The sequence below is a fragment of the Amorphotheca resinae genome, assembly GCF_003019875.1.
Source record: "Amorphotheca resinae ATCC 22711 unplaced genomic scaffold M430scaffold_8, whole genome shotgun sequence".
NCBI classification, from domain to species: domain Eukaryota; kingdom Fungi; phylum Ascomycota; class Leotiomycetes; order Helotiales; family Amorphothecaceae; genus Amorphotheca; species Amorphotheca resinae.
Window position 1 is genome coordinate 1,114,664 of NW_020194478.1, and position 15,836 is coordinate 1,130,499.

General features: G+C 48.3%; 4 protein-coding genes across 4 annotated transcripts; 3 read left to right on the top strand and 1 right to left on the bottom strand.

Annotated features, from left to right (window-relative positions):
• Positions 1–880: 880 nt before the first annotated feature.
• M430DRAFT_105080 (hypothetical protein) lies at positions 881–4,725 on the top strand (the record flags this gene model as incomplete). The annotated part of the gene is made up of 4 exons (XM_024860977.1): positions 881–1,288; positions 1,349–1,520; positions 1,579–3,992; positions 4,042–4,725. The coding sequence occupies 4 exons, from the start codon at positions 881–883 to the stop codon at positions 4,723–4,725; spliced, it is 3,678 nt and encodes a 1,225-aa protein (XP_024719724.1).
• A 1,749-nt stretch (positions 4,726–6,474) lies between these two features.
• On the top strand, positions 6,475–9,182 carry M430DRAFT_257113 (hypothetical protein). The gene is made up of 2 exons (XM_024865281.1): positions 6,475–6,567; positions 6,800–9,182. The coding sequence occupies exon 2, from the start codon at positions 6,864–6,866 to the stop codon at positions 9,075–9,077; it is 2,214 nt and encodes a 737-aa protein (XP_024719725.1). The 5' UTR covers positions 6,475–6,567; positions 6,800–6,863; the 3' UTR covers positions 9,078–9,182.
• Positions 9,183–10,295: 1,113 nt separating this feature from the next.
• M430DRAFT_20436 (hypothetical protein) lies at positions 10,296–10,898 on the top strand (the record flags this gene model as incomplete). The annotated part of the gene is made up of 1 exon (XM_024864298.1): positions 10,296–10,898. The coding sequence occupies one exon, from the start codon at positions 10,296–10,298 to the stop codon at positions 10,896–10,898; it is 603 nt and encodes a 200-aa protein (XP_024719726.1).
• Positions 10,899–13,366: 2,468 nt separating this feature from the next.
• On the bottom strand, positions 13,367–15,752 carry M430DRAFT_51759 (hypothetical protein; the record flags this gene model as incomplete). Its single annotated transcript, XM_024868252.1, has 5 exons — positions 13,367–13,994; positions 14,119–15,136; positions 15,184–15,423; positions 15,475–15,577; positions 15,633–15,752. The coding sequence occupies 5 exons, from the start codon at positions 15,750–15,752 to the stop codon at positions 13,367–13,369; spliced, it is 2,109 nt and encodes a 702-aa protein (XP_024719727.1).
• Positions 15,753–15,836: the final 84 nt, after the last annotated feature.

Here is a 15,836-nt window from a genome sequence, read left to right on the forward strand (position 1 = left end):
GTGTTAACGGATTAGCCTCCTTATTCGCCTAATCTAAACCTGATTAAACACGTCTAGTAGTAGCTTAAAGTCCGGGTCTATAAGATGTTTCTAGACGTTATAGTAGACAAATCTAAGTCCGAACATACTAGATAGCGTCTTAAAAGCTGTTTATAGGCTGCCTAGGATACTCTAGATTAGAGTCTGTTTAACGCGCTACTTAAGAGTATAGAGAGGAGGATCTAGGCCTGTATTACGGCTAACAGGTAGTATACTAAATATTAGAGTCAATTCTGGCTAACCTGTTGATTTTTTAGGGGCAGAAAATAGCCCTGATTCTAATGATTAATTCTCTGTATTTATATTAGAATTACTATGTAAACTAAGAGAGATATACATTAATTAATATTAGGTGTACTGTTAGGGTGCGGGGTCCTGGTTAAATAGCCGAGAACTTTTGTCTAAGTACTGTAACATCGACCTCGCTTGAGGGTGTCGACTTCGCGTTCGCTATAAGTCGACAGAAGCCAAAGAATTTCATAACGATTAGCATTCCTCAGTACGAAGCTATTTTGCCTTCTTACGGCCTCTTGTTGCTTTATCTGGATCGAGCCTGTTTTTAATATTTCGATAGTAATCGCATTCTAGTTGTAAAACACCAAATTCGAGAAATGTATAGCTGTAGCCGGTATCTGTATTATTAATATATTAATAATCCGGTCAGGCTATAGCCCCTTACTCCGTAAAGGGTGCTACGCGATTGAACGCGCTCGCCAGATCAACGCGTCTCCAGGGCCCAGGATTCGCGCTCTCGCCCCTATAGACATACATCTGGGCGTGATTCCCTCGATTCTACTCTTTCCCATATACCTTTTATCCATTCCTATCTTTTGCAACCACAATGAAGAAAGAGAAATCTGAAGGGACACCGGCCCCCTCGTCTTCGAAGAAGCAGGTCTCGAGCGTCGGGTCATCGAAAAATGCATCGATCCTCAGTTTCTTTTCGAAAGCACCCAATGGCACTCCGGGTTCCTCAACAGGTGCTCGGAAGACCAATGGCGAAGCCAAGGGAGTCGACAAATCGAATGTGCCGGTCAAGAAACCCGCCTTCAAGAAGGCCACTGCCAACAACATCACGCCTGTCCCCAGCAGTGACGCCATGGGCCCTCCTAGCTCGCAGGAGAATGGTATTGGAGGGGTTTTAGAAGAGGTAGAGGACACTGGTCTGCCATCGCCTATGACACCTGCTAAGAGTGATGTCGCGCAGGTTGTCAACGGCAATGTTCTTGGAAGCAGTCCTTCACGCAAGGTACATCTCTAGATACCTATCTCATTACGAAGAGGGTCAGCTAACACCTCCTTTTTTCAGGCTAAGCAAAAAGCCATCAGCTATGCTGAATCTTCTGACGAGGATGATGATGCCTTCGACCCCGCAGGAATCAAGAACCGAAGAACACGGCGGAAACGTGTTATTGAGGACGACGAAGATGAGGATGATGCTTTCGTCGCAGGTCTTGATGGTGCTGATGATGACAATGATGGTGGGTAAATACCGGGTGGCTTGTATGGCTCTCGAACACAGGTGTTAATATTCTCTAGACGATATGGACGACTTCGTGGTAGATGATGATTCAGACGCCCCGAAAAAGCCATCGAAGAAACGAAAGCGTCCTACTTCTACCGCAACATCCCGGAAACGCTCTAATGTCTCTCCGCCGACCTCTTACCAAGACAATGACGAAGATGAAGATATGGAAATCCCGGAAGCATCAACAGCGCAACAGTGGAAGTACGACCCAGATAATACGCAGCCACTTCAGCCGAAATCTACGAACGTGCCGAAGACTCCGAACTCGACAAAGAAGACAGTCAAAGAGAAAGCCCATGTATCTGAGCCGGAAAAGAGATATCCTTGGTTAGCCAACATTCAAGATATGGACCGACACCCCCCTGAGCACCCAGACTATGACCCCAGAACAGTCTATATTCCCCCCAATGCTTGGGCAAATTTCTCGCCCTTCGAAAAGCAGTACTGGGAGATCAAGCAACGGTTCTGGGATACTATTGTTTTCTTCAAAAAAGGGAAATTCTACGAGTTATACGAGAATGATGCCACAATTGGCCATCAGCTTTTCGATCTCAAGCTCACGGATAGGGTCAACATGCGGATGGTGGGAGTTCCCGAGATGTCCTTGGATCACTGGGCAAATCAGTTTGTTGCGAAGGGATATAAAATCGCCAGAGTCGATCAATGCGAATCAGCCCTGGGCAAAGAAATGCGTGAACGGGAGGATAGCCAAGCATCTCTTGCCAAGGGTAAGAAGAAGCCTGACAAGATCATCAAACGGGAACTTGCTTGCGTGCTTACTGGAGGAACCCTGGTCGAGGGTAGCATGCTTCAGGATGATATGGCAACATTTTGTGTTGCCATCAAGGAATCAACAGTCGATGATTTACCAGCATTTGGCATTGCCTTTGTTGACACCGCTACTGGACAGTTCTTCCTGTCACAATTTGCTGACGATGTAGACCTGACCAAGTTTGAGACGTTTGTTGCTCAGATCAGGCCACAGGAAGTCTTGCTAGAGAAATCTTGCATTTCTGCCAAGGCTCTACGAATATTGAAAAATAATACCAGTCCCACGACCATCTGGAACCATCTCAAGCCCGGAAAAGAGTTCTGGGATGCCGACGTTACTCGACGTGAGCTGAGTTGCAGTGGGTATTTTCTCTCTGACGACTCTGGCGGCGAAGAAGTCTGGCCAGAGAAGCTTCAGGAAGCCAAAGATAAGGAGCTTCTCATGTCTGCCTTCGGCGCCCTAGTGCAGTACCTGAGGACCCTCAAGTTGGAGCGAGATCTTTTGACGCAAGGCAATTTCTCCTGGTATAGCCCAATCCAGAAAGGCACCACGCTCGTACTCGACGGGCAGACTCTCATCAATCTTGAGGTGTTTGCCAACACTTTCGATGGTGGTCAAGAGGGAACACTCTTCACACTGCTCAATCGCTGCGTCACACCATTCGGCAAGCGAATGTTCCGTCAGTGGGTATGCCACCCCTTGGCTGATGCAAAGAGGATCAATGAACGCTTGGATGCTGTCGATATGCTAAATGCAGACCGCACCATGAGTGACCAATTTACAGCATCTATGACTAGAATGCCTGATCTAGAACGTTTGATCTCGCGAATCCATGCTGGAGTGTGCAAACCGGATGACTTTGTTCGAGTCCTTGAAGGCTTTGAGCAGATCGAGTACACGATGAGTCTTCTTGGTGCGTTCGGTGGTGGTAGTGGTATTGTCGATCGTCTGATTGCTACTATGCCGGATCTGGCTCGGCCACTGGAATGGTGGAAGACAGCCTTTGATCGATCAAAGGCCAGGGAGTTCAAGATCCTGGTTCCCGAACGCGGGATTGAGGAGGAATTTGATGCTAGTCAAGACCGTATTGCAGAGCTGGAGGGCGAGTTGGATGCCTTGCTGAAGAGCAAGCAACGTGAGTTTGGTTCTAAAAAGATCGCATTCAAAAATGTTGGGAAAGAGGTCTATCAGCTTGAAGTCCCGACGAGCATCAAAGTGCCTAAGGACTGGAAAATGATGTCTTCTGCCGCCGGCGTCAAGCGTTACTATTTCGGGGAGCTCACGGATCTCGTCCGTGATCTTCAGGAAGCGCAAGAGACACACAGCCAGATTGTGAAACAAGTTGCTGGGAGATTCTATGCACGCTTCGATCAGGACTACAAAACTTGGCTGGCAGCTGTCAAGATCATTGCGCAACTTGATTGCCTAATCAGTCTTGCTGCTGCATCGGCTGCTCTTGGTGAACCAAGTTGCAGACCAACTTTCGTAGATAGCGAGCGAAGTGTCGTTGAGTTCGAAGAGCTTCGACATCCTTGCGTCCTCCCAAATGTCACTGATTTCATCCCCAACGATGTGAAGCTTGGTGGGGCTGACGCGAATATCAATTTGTTGACTGGAGCCAACGCTGCTGGGAAGTCAACGATATTGCGAATGGTATGCTATCTTACTCTTCTTAAAAGTGCCTTTGGCTAACGCTATCTAGACATGCATCGCCGTGATCATGGCCCAGATTGGGTGTTACGTCCCTTGCGTTTCTGCAACCCTCACTCCCGTCGATAGGATCATGTCCCGTCTCGGTGCAAACGACAACATCTTCGCCGCCCAGAGTACCTTCTTTGTCGAGCTCTCCGAAACCAAAAAGATCTTGGCAGAAGCCACACCACGCTCTCTCGTAATTCTCGATGAGCTAGGTCGTGGTACCTCATCATATGACGGCGTTGCCGTCGCTCAAGCTGTGCTGCACCAGGTCGCTACTCACATCGGTTGTGTCGGTTTCTTCGCCACTCATTACCATTCCCTCGCCACAGAATTCGCGGGCCATCCCGAAATTGCGGCCAAGAGAATGCAGATTCATGTTGATGATGATAATCGTCGTATAACCTTTTTATACAAACTCGAAGACGGTGTCGCGGAAGGTAGTTTTGGAATGCACTGCGCAGCGATGTGCGGCATCCCTTCAAAAGTCATTGATAGAGCCGAAGTTGCGGCCAAGGAGTGGGAACATACGAGCAGACTAAAGGAGAGTTTGGAGAAGGCTAGAACTGGATGTTATATTCCGCTTGGTATGCAGAGTGATGTTAGCTGGGTTCTGAAGGAGGCTTTGAGTGAGGAAGGCGTTGGGGAGAGGGACTTACAAGTTTTGATGAAAGCTATAGAGAGCTTGTAGGACTGGCTATGGGCTATATCGACAATTTTTTGGTTCTTGGCAATGGACGCGTATCGGTATCATAAAGAGCAACGCCTTTGTAGCTTTGTACGGGCGTTAAGATGGTGGATTGCTTGTAGATATTATAATGAGAGCTAGGCTTTTGCTAGGTTACGAATACATCTATACATACACCTCGCCTTCAATACCCTCGTGCTACACGTTAACTCATCGATGTTTGAAAGACCATGTATATCCGACTCGCAATCCATATTTCTATCTACCTGACTCTTTATGCTTTAGGGACCTAGCGTCCAAAGCCCCTCCCCCTTTTCCAGCTCTCTCGCTTAATGATATGCCTACACCGTCGTGCGACAATGAAGTAGGTAATAGATCTTCAGCGGTTATGCAGCTCCAAACTTCCCCAGCCTCTGATTGCAGCAACCCTTGTCAGTGCTGAGCCGCAATGGCTTACATTAAAATTCTCAGCTTGCAGTCAAGATGCATGGGATTCGAATCGTTCGATCCCAGCATCTATATACCTTTCAACGTGCGGAAAGCTGAGTTGCGCGCAAGACCGGGTGGCCCTTGGACGGATATCCTGCGAAACATTACATATCGCGACACAAGCATCGAGTCCCTCGAGGGATGTGCCTTATACAATGGCGACGGGGTCGGGCGAAATGCTGGCACGATCGAGGTCCAGGTCCAGCGACCACAATGAAAGACTAGAACCCCAGTTGCTCCGAGCAGCTGAAAACGACAATGTGGATTTACTGCGACAGATTGTCGACGCGGCGCGGAAGAATGGACAACTGAACGAGAACTTTCTGGGGATCGGGTTGATGCGAAGTTCAGAGAAGGGCAAGGTCAACGCGACACAGTACCTTTTGAGTCAAGGCGCGACACCAGATACAGTAGTCGGAAACAGGCTCTCTCCACTACTTCGCGCTGTGGAGCACAACAACATTGCGATTGTAAAGTTGCTCCTTGAACACGGTGCGAATGTCGAGACGCGGGGCAAAAGGGGGCGCACGGCGCTGATGTATGCTGCTTGGAAGAACGCTTGGCATATATTGAGCTTGCTCATCGCAAAGGGTGCAGACGTGAATGGCAAAGATGAGCGAGGAAGGAATGTTCTCCATAATTTGGCAGCAGACAAGAATTGCGACTGGGGAGATCAGATCATACAGCTTCTATTGAATCAGGATATTCATATAGATGGACCGGACGGTCAAGATCATCTTGGTCGCACACCCCTCCACTGGGCTTGTGGTGCCACCGGGAAATCGAACCTGGCAAAATTGCACCTAGCAGAGCGACTCCTTACCAGACCAAGGAATCCAAAAGCCAACGTCAATGCAGTGGATATACGTGGCAAGACCAGTCTTCATATTGCAGCAGCCCATGACAGAAATGATATTGTTGAGATGCTTCTCCAATATCAAGCCGATGTCAATGCGAAAAGCGATGGCGGGTGGACTCCTCTTCACGCCGCCAGTGAGAAAGGGCTGGTGCATATTGCTCGCATCCTTCTGGCAGCTGGCGCTGACATAAATGCCCAACTTCTCAATGGAATATCCCCACTTCATCTTGCCGCACAAGGAGGACATGTGGAAGTTGTGAAGCTTTTCCTGGAACGCAAAGATATCAAGCGTGGGATACGGGATGCATTTGGATTCACGCCTTTTCTACGAGCTGCTCAGCACAAAAGGAAGGAGATCGTCCAACTCCTAGTCCCCTTCAGAAACGTGGACACTCTATCTGAGGATGCACTTGGCGCATGCAACGGCTTCAGTGCTACTATCGTAGATTTTGGAGATTTCCGCAACGGGAATCGAGTGGAAAAGAAAACCGTTTATGGTATGCACTATCTCTTCTCACATTGTGAACAATGCGGCCTATGATGCAAAAGCTCCGTTTATTTAGCGCTTTTCAATGATTATGCTCAAACGTAGCATTCAAGTTCTACATATGAGCTAAGTCTAAGTTAAAACTGGTAGAAATACGCTGGTTATCCAATGAGCTCCAGGGTCGCCTCCTACGCCATGTTTTGCCAAATTCTCTTGCTTCATTCTGACATATACTTCCCCAGATACTAATTCCTATATCTAGAGCTACTTTATGGCCAGGACCGTCTCAATCCACGAAAACCTGCAATGACAGTTCTGCCTAGCGATAAGGCATCGAAGTTCAGGTGGATTCACCTCCCGGCCAACAATATAGCTTGGGTTGAAGCTCTTTTAACAAAGCTGTTCCTTGAAGAAGAGACAGTTGATGTAGAAGGCTTCAAAGCTTTAGAAAGATCCTTCAGCCATCAACATCGGGGCCAGCAGAGTCACTCTTATTTCATGAGACCTTTGTGTCAGAGCACTCCAAGAGCGCCGCGGAAGGCGAAAGAAACAGTTGATCCCCACACAGAACAAGAGCAGGGGCAACCTACTATTGTCATTAACGGTAGACCAGAATATGGGACTTCCGAAACCTCATTGAAGCGCCGTACGTCGCGTGAAGACAGAGGTGAGGAGAATAGTCGTTCCACTCATGATGGGTCGAAAGATCATGCCAAAAGTACACCGAAGGGGAAAGGGAAGAAGGTCAACGCCAAAGGGAATAAATCTCCTAAAATTGGAACAGTGGCATCAACCGAAGATCAACGTCCCAAATTAGGCCACCAACACGGGTCTCGCTATCCCTGCCCTCCAAGCTCCTCAGGACGCAGAGAGCCCACCCAAAATCCCAAGGGCAATATTTTTGCGTTCATGCCTTTCTTACATTTCGAAACCAAGAGACGTCAACAGGAAATGCAAGAAGCCATCAAGCGAGCGCAGCAAATGCGGTCTCCGTCTCGGCGTCGTCTCGGGAAAGCTAAAACATACGACGAGATGCTCATCCGGGCTCATCTCGCTACTTCTACAGTCTCACTCCATGTGCGCCGCACTTTGGACCAGTTTTACTACCACAATATTGATACCGAGAGCCGAGATCAGGATCAGGTCGTCTACCGATACCAGACTCAGGGCAAGGACCTAGATTCTTGTGATCCCAAGATTGTCATGGTTGACCAGCTGTGGATGTGGATTCTTGGTCCCAATCTCATGCTTACATGTTTTGGTCAAAGGTGGCAGCAACCCCGGAACGATCCATTGAACGTTCTGGATAGCATCATCGAAGATATAAACTCTAAAACACGAGACCCCGTCATATCTGTCTATGATCTTGCCATGATAGTCACTAACCGGTGCAGTGGGGTGTTCGATCGACATCGCATGGGCAATGACGAGTACGAGTTCCTTGATATGTTTGAATCCAGCATAGGCGACGCGACCGATCGGGAAACTGTGCTTTTTAAAGAGTTTAATCAGGCTTCCGCCCAAGCCTCGGCATGGCTACAGCAGCATCGGCGGCCTAGTCGCTTTTCAAGATATTTCGAGAGTGATTCGGTTAACCCAGAAGAAGAAAAAAGAAGAGCCACTGAAAGAGATGACAATATGTATGAAGAATACATGCGTGGGCCTCTCTTCCTCGACAAGCTCCTTGACATAGGCCAGGAGACCGACCTCTTGGCTGAAACGAAAGATATCCGCGACGAGCTGAACATGATTTCCAAAGTATTCGAAGACCAGCAGCAGGTGCTCCAGGACTTGGAAAGCGCCATCTGTGATGTATTCCTAGAGGAGCAGCAGTCCCAAAGAGAGGTGAAGAAGAGATTTCGGGATCAGCTCAAGACAATTGATACGCATCTGAAAGACATCGAGCGCATGGACAAGCAAGCAGAGCGAATCTACTCTTCCATCACTGACATGCTGGATCTGAAACAGAAACACGCAAATGCCTTCGAAGCTCGTTTTGCACGCGATCAAGCTGCCGGAACAGCGAAACAGAGTCGAACCATCATGGTGTTCACGATAGTCACGATTGTGTTCTTGCCACTGAGTTTCGTCGCTGCTTTCTTTGCGATCAATATCGAAGAATTCCCACGGGCTACGGACGGTACTTCAAGTCTGCCTCTCGGATATGTATCAAAATACATGTTCGGGATTGGATTTGCCGTCTCCATACCCTTGATCGTCATAGCGCTGATGCTCAATGATATCAATGATCTTCTCAAACAAACTAGAAGACGCTTTTCAAAACGACGAACGCGCGCTCCACAAGAGAAGGAAGAATTCAACGGGACTATGACTAGTTTGGAGACTTTTAAGTTGGACCAGGTGCTGAGTTCTGTACGGAGTCCAAGGAGAAGTGTCGAAAGCGCTTGGATAGATGGCCGTCTTAGCAGGGAGACAGAGAGGACGAAGAGAGAAAAGGGCACGGGGTTTAGGATAAGAGTTAGCCAGGATGTTGAAAGAGGCATCTGGGATTTTCGATAAGTGGGAGAGAAGCCAGCGAAATGCCGGAACCAATCTTTTTTCACATATAACCTTAATGACTTGGAATAAGCATGTCTGTCAGTCTATCAAAAAATAGGAGGTATCGGAATATATCTCTGGGTTTCGCACGTCATGGTAGTAGCTTTTATGGTGGGACTTATGATCCTTTAATCTATCTCCAGATCTTATGGCGCATACTGCTCTTCTGTGATGTCAAGTACCTCTCCACAGAAAGCCGGAGATCGTTCAGGAACGGAGCGGGCTAGGGTTGTTAGATGGCGCTCAGGGTCTCAAGTTGCAAAGGCCGGCCTGCGGCAGTGGCTTGGCGCCAAAGCTCCACCCGACCCTTCAATTCAGGGTAGAGAATCAATAGGTACTCCGTAGGAATGGTTCAACGGGTTCGTGTTTTGACGGTGAGGTGCTACTACTGACAGGACTATGAGCGATATAATAAGCAGCGATGGAGTGTTATTAGCATATACGGGACAGCTGCGCGAATGGGAGTACAGCGAAGAAAAAGGATACGGGTTCAAGGAGCCGCAGCGTACCAAACGGCGATGCAAGGCTGATTGATACTTTAGCCTCGCAGAGAGTTTGCCACTCGTCAGCTCTCAGCTGGTGCTGTCAATACGGGGAGTACATAAGCATAAGCATATGTAGACTATTGAATTCAAGTATCCGAACGCCACAACATCGTACTTGGCGCAGAAGCCTCCTCTGTCAATTACTGTAACTCGTGCAGTACAGTCAGGCGGCTATCCAAGGATTACGATAATATCGTATGAACATAAGCCTTAAGGTAGCCTCTACCAAATAGACCCATGATCTTGAGCACGGAAGATATGTTCCTGATCTGTTCTAAATCAGCTCGACTCAACTCTAAAGTGCTCTCCTCTAACCTGAAGGGGCTGACCCCCGTCGAATACGAGGTCTGAACGTCATTGCGGATCGACTGGACGGTACGATCTTCGGTCCCCCGCATTGTTAGGGGGCGAGCTGTCCCTTCCCAGTGCCGACTGACCTAAGAGCAAGTAATAATAAGTAAGGTATAAACAAATGAATACGGAGCAAGATCGAGAAAGGAGGCGGTTTGTATAAAGGGCGAGTATCTTTCCCACTTACGTCCTCTGCGTCTCTTGCAAGATCATCGAGTCTCTCTTTATCCAAGCCAGAATCCTCACACTCGTTCTCCTATCCCCTATCAGATCTCCAATCAGTATGAGGGCCTCGTTCATCGCGGGCTTCCTAGCCCTCGCGGCCTCCCAAGCCACCGCGCAATTCACAAACCAATCCGCACCCTTCACCCTCGTCCTGCACTCTCAGAACGCGACCATCAACGGATCGACCCTCGTGCCCTGCCACGAAGGCGCCGCCATCGAAGGCCTCTGCTACGGCAGCGCAGTCGCCGGGGCCCCGGCCACGCAATACAACTTCAACTACTCGAGCGCGTCGACGCCCGACCCCAAAATCGGCGTCGTCGGGATCCTGACCTACGAGCTGCGCGGGGGCAACTTCAACGTTTCGTCGCCCATGGAACTCAGCTACAACCCGGTCTCGAACGTCGCGGTGCCGCTGTTCACCCCCGGAGAAAACTCGCAGGAGGTCGCGTTCGATGCTGCGAATAAGTTGGCCATTCCGGGCTATCTCGATGATAGACAGATCGCGTCTGGCAGCCCGTATAACCCGGCGCTGTACTATCGCTGGTACGCGTGCACCACGAATGCGGGCTACACGTACCAGACGCTGGCGTGGGTGATGGGGGACCAGAGGCCGGAGAACCCTACCTGTCAGAAGGTTGATGTTGTAAGGGTGTTCGTCTAGGTTATGTTCGAAATGAATTGATGATTCTGTGACGCCGAGCAGGATGGGAGATGGAAAGAGGGTGTGAGGTTGTCATGTGTATCCGATAAAGACTTGTATTATAGTAGTAATGAAAACAACGATCATTGATTATGCGTGAAGTACATGGCAGACAAAGTGATCTCGAATCATGGCTGGTTGTTGGTTGTTGAAGTGGAAGCAGGTGGTTGGCACAGAAGATTCAGGGTCTATAATTGATTGATTCCTGAAGCTCCATCTCACACACGCGGCCCTCGAAATAAAAGCAAAACGAAGATGCAAGTGAAAAAAATAAAACTCAAGTAATAAAAAGGTCACGAAAGGAAAAAAAATTAACACACCATACATGAAAGACAGGCTCCCTAAATCCAAGTGAAATGATCCTCACGCTGAGCTCCCCTCACCCAAACAGAATCACAACAAAAGGGACACTGTCCGATACCTACCCATCTCTCCACAAGGCCCTTGAACACACCTTCCTCTCTCTTCCTACATCAGAATCTCGAGAAGAACAAAAATACAATTTAAAATATTGAAAAAAGATGGTCCAGCAAGGCTTACACACAACTGTGTCTAGATGCGATAGGCGATAACGGTTTACCTTAATGCTCAATACTGAAAATCGTCGCAACAACAAGCCAACAAACAATCATCCCTCGTGGCGCAATTGGCTAGCGCGTTCGACTGTTAAGCTTGTGCAAACAACAACTTGCAATCGAGAGGTTGGTGGTTCGAGCCCACCCGAGGGAGAACCTTCAGTTTAATTTTCTTTTGGTTTTTCGTTCTTCTTTTTTGGATTTCGGGGGGCTTTCTTAGAGTTCGCATGGGGCGTTTTATGCTCTGGGGTTTTTTCTTATTTCTCTTTTTTTTTTTTTTTTGGACAAAAACAGTGGGGTGGGGTCGATATCATATATTTTTAGGTTTTGAGAATTCCTCCTTGTCCAGACTTCGATAAGCTCGAATACTGGATCCTTGATTCCTTTGATTAAGTATTATTTCCTTTCTTTACTTCATCGATATGGAAACAACTTTATTTACTATGGTTGATGTCTTTATTGATCAAGGTGTATGAACGATTTTGTTTGGGGGGGGGGGGGAGAGGTGGCGCCAGGAGCGTATGATATAAAGAGTTTTGGAGGCAGCGGCCGAAGTTGATGATGGCGTTGAGTAAGATTCCTCAGAAAGAGGGGGGGTTAGGATCTCTAAGTCGGATGATGTGGAGAGTGTTTGAGATACAGAGGGCAAAGGTTTAAGAGGCTTTTCAGGACATCTAGGACCAGGGTACTTCAAGCAGCGATCAAGTTCTTCAATCTAAGCTCCCGACAATGCATCTCAGGACAACTCAATCGACTGACTTTCTTCTACTAAGGAAGATCCGCTATAACTCCAACAATAAGCGCTCTATTTACCCAAAATCTTAATGCATGCAAATCTCACACGCCTCCCTTTTCCCCATACAATTCGCAATTCGAAAAGGGAAATAAATAGGGGTTAGCCGAGCCCCCCCCTCCCGCCATCGACTGAAATCAGTTTCGTCCTGCCGCAAAACAATGTAGATAGATGCATGCAATCTTAAGTAGTCCATATTGTACTTATGCTGATGATATTACATATGACGTGAAAAGAGAGGACGTGGAGGGTTCAGAATCCTCGTCATCTATTCTAGTATTTATTCTCTCATTCTCTCATTCTCTCATCATTCGAGAAATAAGAGGTACCTACCTTACAAGGTATATGTATACAAATAACCTAAAAGCTATCACATACGACCACAGACTGAAGAAAATAGGGCATCCCGTCCGCTCTGCCATACTCAAGCTTCAGATCGGCAAATTAGTAGTTGGGTGGGTGACCACCAGCGAATACCTGCTGTTGTATGTTTTTTAATTTTTGCCTCTTTTTGCCTCGCGAGTCTCCTACGCAAAAGAGAGGGAACCCCTGAATAAAGCTGTTGTACGTTTTTTTTTTTTTTTTTTTCGTCCCCTGCGAATCACTTCCGTGTTCAGTTTGTTGATTGTACGAGTATTGTAAAAGTATACTTGTAATTCTGACTTGACCTTTCCACCATGAGATGCGCCTCAGTTCGCTATATATACCTACCCTAGTCTAGAGTTGGATTTTAGCTACAAATACTGTATGTCGAATGCAAGCTGCTTTGATCGCAACATATAGAAATAGCTAACTATGTTCATAGTCAAGGGCCAAAATTAATGCGTTATGTTGTTATATTCCAGCTCCCCCAGCCTACCTAGACAATGCGGTGATAATTACACTAACAGCACAGATCCATCCCTATCCAAACCTGAAGCGATGGTGTCCAGTCTTTAGATCACAGACCGTGAACACCCGCTAATGCATAGACACCAGATCTGGCCAATTTTACCCCACCCCCAAACACCATCATTGAGAATTAATACAGAGCAAAGGTGAAAATTATTCAGCATTTCCTTCTATGTCGCGGATCCGTTGCTCGACTCCGGATTCTGGTCGCTGCTCACTAGAGTAGGCGCTATCCTGCGTTTCTTCTTATCTTGCCCGCCGTCCTCTCTCTCACTCTCGGAAGCATCCCTCTTGACCCCACCGACGCTACTTGTTGTACTCCTCGGTGTCTGTGGTGGTGTCGTCATCGGAATGCTGGACATAAATCCCAGGCCTGTGTTCCCCGCCACGATACCTGGGAGACTACCCGCTACGAGCGGTGGATTGCTAATGATCGTTCCAGCCGGAGGATTGGCGTATGAGGACTGTGTTGCTATCGAAGAGGTTGAGTTCGAGCGTGTGGGTGAGGAAGGCTGAACGGCTGGGCCAACAGGCGCCGGAGGGGGTGAAGGGGCGACTGAGAGGTTGGATGAGGTACGCTGGTGATTGGAGGGTGGAAAGGGAGATGGTGGGGTTATGATCGAGGTAGGCGTGGCCATCGGTGTATTTTGAGACGTGACAGCAGTGCTGCTGAGGGTCGGGTGTTTGGCTGTTGGAACTTCGCCGGTGTATATCTGACCAAGCTCGCCAGGGGCAAAGGTCAATGTGGAGCAGAAACCATCGGATGAAGTCATGAGTAATGTAAGGCCATCATTTGACCTAGGATTGTGTTAGAAAGTAGCCATAGAAGGCAGGGGGCTCCGCTTACCAGGTTAAGTCTGTGAATGTCGCACAGTGCAAATTGCTCACAACACACAGGGGAGTCTGTTGCTGCGTATCGTACACTAGAACTGAATCTTCTGTTGCAACCGCGTACATCATGCGATACGGCAAGCAAAACGCCATTGTGGGGCCTGGCGTCGAGGCACTCGCCTCCTCTTCCAGGGGCTTTGATCTCGGTGATGGAGGTGGTTCCATGACAGAATGTGATGGTGACTTGGGAGCAACCGCAGGTTCTGGTAGGGCATTCGCAAAATCCTCTGATGATGAAGTATCAATCGTGATATGTTTTGTCTGAGGTGGTGATTTTCTTGGGACATAATAGATCGGCGAGCATTTGACAGCGACTGAAGGTTTCTTGTGCCCCGGAAGATGAGCTATAGGAGGCTTATTGATACCGCCTCTTGTGTAAATGTAGACGGTATTGATGACCTCATAAGAATTCTTAGCAGACTCGTCGGAACCACGATGCTGCGTCTGATACTGTCCAGCAGGGGTAAAGAGAAGACTGCCGTCCGGTGTGAAAGTTAATCGACGAAAGAAAGACTTCAGTGTGTCATTGGCATAAATGTTTGCATTCTTCACTCCCAGGCTGGTGTAAGGTTTTGGGGAGGGTTCCATGGGCATAACAGCTGGTAAGGGCATCGATGGCGCTGGTGATGCTGATCGTCGCATGGACCTAGCAGGGGAAGCCGCACCAAAAGAGGATCTCCTGCTATGGCTGATGGTACTCGGCGGGTTCATTGGTAACGCCACAGATGTTGGCGTACCTGGACATGAAGGTGCTGGGGAGCCTACCGCATTACCAAATGATTCTGTTGAGAGTTGTGGGCGGAAACCGGGGTCGGGAGGTGCAGGACTGCTCGAAGAAATCCGTCGTCCGGGTAAATCCATTTTCAAATTTACCCCTACTCTTTTGGGTTCTTCCCGGTTGTCAAGAGTGAACTGCCCGTCCTTTGTTCTGAGGGTGTATATGTGTACGGATCGATCGGAGGATTGAGTTGCTATGTATTCGTTGAGGGGGTCCCAACTCACGCCTTGAACATAGTGCTGATGTTCAGCAATCTGACGGATAAGTTGACCTGTGCCATGTGAGTTTTGGCTGTGAATGTGAATCTGCAAAACCCACCAGTCTGAGCATTATATATCCGAGCAACATTGTCCATACTCCCAATTATGAAGTAGATGCCATCTGGTGACCATGCAAGATCATAGATTTCAGCACCGGATGATCGACACATATGTTTCGTGCGCCAGACCTCCTTGTCCTCAACGCCATCTCCTCCAAACAGAGGCGTAGCAGTCTTGTTCTCGTCCAGCACCCACAATATAATATTTCCGTCATCTCCAGCCGAGGCCAGTAGGTCTCCTGCTTTGTATTAGCACATCCCAACGAGCTTTTTGGACTGGATGTGCCGACCTCGAGGAGCCCATCGAACACAGTTGACAGCTTGGGTATGTTTTGCTAGGGTAGCTAGATAGTCGATTTTCCGGTCTTCTCCATCAGATTCTAATCTCCATAACTGTTTATGTTGATCAGTTGTGACGCAAGCATTCCTTCGTGAAGGGATCTCTTACTCTGACGTTGTTGTCTCCCCCTCCGGTGGCCAATCTTCCCTTGTCCCCCTTCTGAAAATCTGCAGAATAGATGGGCAAATTCGACTCGTGCCAGTTAATTATCAGCGGGGTGCTTTTCATCGTGGCCGAGTTGGGGGTTGAGGTTCAAGCACTGTTGCAGGAGCCGGCGACAGCAGTGCCGATTCTCTCAAATGACAATATGAG